The sequence below is a fragment of the Trachymyrmex cornetzi genome, unplaced genomic scaffold, assembly GCF_001594075.2.
Source record: "Trachymyrmex cornetzi isolate Tcor2-1 unplaced genomic scaffold, Tcor1.1 scaffold87, whole genome shotgun sequence".
NCBI classification, from domain to species: domain Eukaryota; kingdom Metazoa; phylum Arthropoda; class Insecta; order Hymenoptera; family Formicidae; genus Trachymyrmex; species Trachymyrmex cornetzi.
Window position 1 is genome coordinate 4755 of NW_017300212.1, and position 5830 is coordinate 10584.

At 37.6% G+C, this 5830-nt stretch overlaps 1 protein-coding gene across 1 annotated transcript; it reads left to right on the top strand.

The window, feature by feature from the left end:
• Positions 1 to 2033: 2033 nt before the first annotated feature.
• On the top strand, positions 2034 to 5505 carry Rpn6 (regulatory particle non-ATPase 6). The gene is made up of 4 exons (XM_018520001.1): positions 2034 to 2451; positions 3724 to 4118; positions 4200 to 4524; positions 4899 to 5505. Exons 1-4 carry the CDS (start codon positions 2131 to 2133, stop codon positions 5127 to 5129), a joined length of 1272 nt encoding a protein of 423 aa, XP_018375503.1. The 5' UTR covers positions 2034 to 2130; the 3' UTR covers positions 5130 to 5505.
• The last annotated feature ends 325 nt before the right edge of the window (positions 5506 to 5830 follow it).

Sequence of the window (5830 nt, forward strand, 5' to 3'; positions counted from 1 at the left end):
TAAAAGTCAAGCGGGAACAGGGTTTTAGCATAATAATGATACAGTGTACACCATGATGTGCACCACTCTAGTGTAGTGTAGCAGGCACTATAGCTGAGTGTAGCGCTTACACGCAACTGGTGCGGTGTGAGACTGGATCCTCATACAGACAATGGCGCTTTGACACAGAGCACTGATTGGTGAAAAGCCGGTTGTGGGGGTAAAATTTATGCCCATCTCCCGTTTTTCACAAATCAGCGTTCGGTGTCAAAGCGCTGTTGTCCGTATGAGGTTCCGGGCTGAGACTGCACCCAGTGTATCCCAAGAGAAAACGCTATAAAGCCGGCGGCACACGATGCTTGTTTTCCTACTGGATTGCTAGCTAGATTAGAATCTTGCCACCGTATTGGATGTGATCCTGTCAGTGCCAGCATCGCAGCCAATACAGTGGCAAGATTCTAATCCAGCTAGCAATCCAGCAGAAAAACAAGCATCGTGTGCCGCAGGCTTAATATATCAAGTATGGTCGACAATAATAAGAGAAAGGGACCGTGAGAGACGGCAAATCTCTCTCATTCTCTCTCCCATACACTATTGAATTGAAAAAGATAGAAATGGCTGTCTGCGGGGTGATCCCGATTGATCACGGCTCGATTGGACATTACCAATCACAGCGACCGGTGCCTAGGAGCTTTTTAGTCTCAAGCGCTGTGAGTGGCTCGTGTCCAATTGAGCCGTGTTCAATTTGGTGTCACTCCGGCCAAGAATATGTCCCTGTAAGGACAAAAGATTATTTTGAATCACCCTGTATATATATTTCCCTCTCTTTCTAAGTTTACTTTGAGTGTTGTGCGCATGCGTTAGATTGATCGCCTCCGCCAATAGGAAAATAGAGTATACTTCAGCTCATGTAAAGGCCCGTCTACAATGCACGGAGTAAGAAGTAAGCGTAAGAAATTGACCAATCACAGTCGATTATTCTTCTCACATTCGACTGTGATTGATCAGTTTCTTACTCTTACTTCTTACTCCGTGTATTGTAGACGGGCCTTTAGATCAGCATCAGTACGATCAGTGAGATGACGCAAACAAGTTATGCTCGTTATGCTTATTAGATTTGATTAATGTGCTATATACAGGCAAAATGGTCCAGATATGTTATTATCATATGGGCTGTGTTCCAAATTTACTGCCAACACTGAAAATGCTACAGTTTACGTTACGTGCACTACAGATTTCCAGTACTGGCAGATGATAAATCTAGGACTAAAGCGGGGAGCACAGACTCTTGCATAACGCATAACACGTAATGCATAAGAATATATACCAATCGAAGTTCTCCGTTTCTTTTCCTTCCATGTAATAGAGAACTCTGGTTGGTTCAATTTCTTATGTCTCATGTTTTATGCATTATGCAAGAGTCTGTGCTCCCCGCTTTACCATATTACATATATGGTTCTGCCAAACCCCAACATATACTATAGGTGCTGGGTCTATCTTATATGTCCATGGTTCTGTTGAACGCAGCCAATGGCTGCAGAGAAAGCAACTTTGCAACTGTTGTAAAATTCTTTAATATGATTGGTCTTGCCCTTAGTTCCTCACTGGATCTAAATGTATAAACCAATCATATTTAAGAATTTTACAACAGTTGCAAAGCTGCTTTCTCTATTGAACGCAGCCAATGACAGGACAGTAGTTGGTTTGACTCACGTAGTAGCATGATACGAGTTTTGCGGTGTATTGGGGATCTGGCGAGCGTTGGCGAGCGCGGTGAGGAGTGACAAGCTGGATAGCGCGAGCGGAGGGTGCTGTGAGCGCAAACAAGCGCAAATGATCGTAGACGTACGTAGAACATACTCGTGCGACTCGTGCACGCGAGAGTGAGGTTGCAGCCGCTCCAAACCGCGCGCAGTGTAGATCACTACACTACACTACACACTGTACAAATTGTACACACGACGGGTAGGGACAAGACGGGAGTGACGGGACAAATCTTCGTACGTTGAATTTCCTTCGAGGTTTGCAACTTCGCGTCGCGACATACTTCTTTTCCCTTGCAGCCGCGTCAGCGAATACAAGTGTGCGGTAGATTGCACCGTTGGAGAAGATTAACGTTTTTACGCGAGGAAGGGGCACTAATCGCTCGAGATGGCTGGTGCGATGTTATTCGAGCGGGCTCAGGCTGTTTCGATGACAAACCGCAGCGAGGGTATCTCGTTGCTGAACGAGATTGTCTCAGACCCAAGTATCGGCGTCGCCGAAGATGACGAGGACAACATCCGCGTCAAGGAGCAGGGTATTCTGCATCTAGGCGAACTCTACAAGAAAGAGGGCAAGGCGAAAGAATTAGCCGACTTGATCAAAGCCACCAGACCGTTCCTCAGTCTTATTAGTAAAGCAAAGGCCGCCAAGCTCGTACGGTCTTTAGTTGACTTCTTCCTGGATTTGGAGGCTGGTATCGGTATCGAGGTAACACATTTCATCTATCGATGAGTATTTGATAGGATTAGGTAGGTTATTCTGTGACAGTTAAGCTCCGACCAATGAAAAATGTCAATAGGTGTTTGGTCAAAATACTCAGTGTAATATATTCTTTATTTGAACAAATATATGGAACAATAACAATAATATGAAACTGAAGTCCAAACAATTCACCCCAAAATTTATAAGATATGTATAATTTTTATATACATTCTTCATTTGCTCTGTTACAAATGGAAAAAATAATTCAGGATAATAAAGGAAAGCCCCCTATTATGAGATAGATGTTTAACATGAGATAGCGGCGTTTCTGCTAAACTAATAAACGCTATCTATTGGTTCCACCATGAATTTATTGCTCTTGGATTGAAAACTATTTAGTAAAAAATTCATTATTAGATCATATCTGTAGTCATTGTAAAACAAGATTTTAAAATTTGGATGTCTTCAAGTTTTATTGAGATAAGCATTTAAACCTTGTTGTTATTTAATAAATAAATATTTGACAATAAATTCTTCATGTAGTAATAGAGTAAGGTCATACTAATAGAAAAAAGACAACCGGAATGAACGTCGAGTGCCTACATCTGTGATGCTTGATTCCAACTACTTGAAAACAAGTTTTGGGTATAATCTATCGCATACTCATTTTTCGCACACGCTGGCGATGTTTGTCTGTATTTTAGAAACATTAAATAAAGTTTTCTAATTGCAATATTGATATACTTTGCGTTTTACTATCAATTTCTCAGGGCATCTCATATTAGGAGCACAATTTTTTTACTTTGTGATTTGCTTACTTTTTACATTTCTTTAATTAAAAAAAATGGAATTTGAATTAAATTTTATGTAACATTATCTTAAAGCTTATTAAATTCCCTTCAAAATGAGACCTATTATTTTTTTAAATTCTCCCCATAGACTTCTAGCATTTACCCAAAATGAACTTGGTATCTCATAATAGGGACCTTTCCTCTGTATTCTTTTTAGCTTATTTTAACAAAAGCTATAACTCTTTAGTTTAGTATTAGTTAAATAAGATTAGAGTTTTTGCTCTAATCTTATTTTAAAAATAAGACGCATGCACATACATATGCGCACACACGCACACATACACAGACACATACACAGACACATACACATCCATGCAGACTATATAAGTGTATATATGATAGATCTAAGCTTTAATCTGTTAAAAAAAATAAACTTTTATAAAAAAACAAAATAAGGACTACATATTTATATGCGTTATATATTTAGGTGCAATTGTGTAAAGAATGCATAGAATGGGCAAAAGAGGAACGCAGAACATTTTTAAGGCAATCATTAGAAGCACGCTTAATAGCCCTTTACTTTGATACGGGCATGTTCAGTGAAGCATTACAATTGGGATCTGCTCTCCTCAAAGAACTCAAAAAACTTGATGACAAACAGCTATTAGTAGAAGTACAATTATTAGAGAGCAAGACATATCATGCATTGAGTAATTTAGCAAAAGCAAGAGCAGCGCTTACGAGCGCGAGGACAACTGCCAATGCGATTTACTGTCCACCCAAGATGCAAGCGGCTCTGGATCTTCAATCGGGAATATTACACGCTGCAGACGAACGAGACTTTAAGACTGCTTACTCTTACTTTTACGAAGCTTTTGAAGGGTATTCCAATCAGTATTTTAAATAGAGTCCGTTTTTGCCTTTTATACGATACATGTAATATCTTTGTGTTTTTATTTTTAGGTATGACAGTGTTGAAAGTCCCAAAGCGCTAACGGCGCTCAAATATATGTTATTGTCTAAAATCATGTTGCGTACGCCAGAAGATGTTCAGGCTATCATGTCCGGCAAACTAACAGTAAAATATGCAGGATTGGATCTAGATGCGATGCGGGCAGTAGCCGAAGCCAGTCATCGACGATCGTTAGCAGATTTTCAGAAGGCGGTTAAGCAATACCGACAAGAATTGGAAGACGATGTAATTGTACGCGCACATCTTGGTTCTCTCTATGATGCTATGCTGGAGCAAAATTTATGTCGTTTGGTCGAACCTTACTCACGAGTTCAGGTATCTACACGTATACATAGAAACTCGTAAATTTCTTTGCAACTATAAATTATTTATCAATTGAGTTCTTCTCGATAAAAATAGATAAATATATGTATGTGTAAAAAAAATATATGTTGTATATACGTGCAAACTTATTAAATACCGAAAATTAAATAATTTACACCAGGACAGAACTTTGCTTTTTAAAATGTAATTTATTTCAATTGTCAAAGTGTTTAACGTTCTAATTGTAGAAAAGAATGACAAAATTAAACTTGAGAAGAAATTAAATATTCATATTGATTTATTAAATGATTTGAAAAAATAAATTTTAAGAACAATAATATTTAATAAAATAATTCTTGTTCTCTTACATGGGTTTTTTTTCAAAGGTGAGTCATATTGCTTCGTGCATATCTCTGCCATTGGCGCAAGTAGAAAAGAAACTGTCGCAGATGATTTTGGACAAGAAACTACGAGGGGTTCTCGACCAAGGAGAAGGTGTTTTAATCGTTTTCGAAGATGCACCACGTGACAAGACCTACGAAATTGCATTAGACACGATACACAGCATGGGAAAAGTCGTCGATACACTTTATCAGAAAGCCAAGAAACTTACCTAGCCCTATTTAATATGTATTTATACAAGAAAAAATCTATCGCAATTATTATAACCATTAATAATTAGTTACTCATCAAATACTGTCGATTAACTGTATTTTTCTCGTAATTAACGTGAACGACATGGCAAGTGTCGTGAACAAAAAGTGCTCATTTACCAATACGTTTGTATAGGATCGCTTTTATTAATTGTAGGAATTGTTTAAAAGATGATAAATATGAAATAATCGATTTGCTTGAGATCTAATCCCGCGTCTTTGAAATTATTTTTCGTGTGTACGCGCGCGCATAAATAATCAAGGAAGTAAAGAAAAATGTCATAACACCGAAAAAAAAACATTAAATATAAAAAAGGTAAAAGCATTATTCACTTATTTCTTTAATTCGCCCTATACAAAACATCAATTACACTTGTAAAAAAAAGCTTTATATTGGTTTAATTAAAATATGTTAAAATGGACATATTGAGATAGTGAAATATAATTTTAATTTTGTATTGTAGTTTCAAGTAGCTAGATATGCATATACTTTGAATTTTTTTGTCGAATATTTGAATCCAGAGAGATAGCAGTTATCAGATGGCAAGACTGATTGTTACAATCACAAAGGCTCCATTGTTTCTTAAGATAGGCTGTTGCACAAATCTTATCAATAATTTTTCGTAAAAAATTGCTAATACAGTAGATCGTAACACTGTTACGAT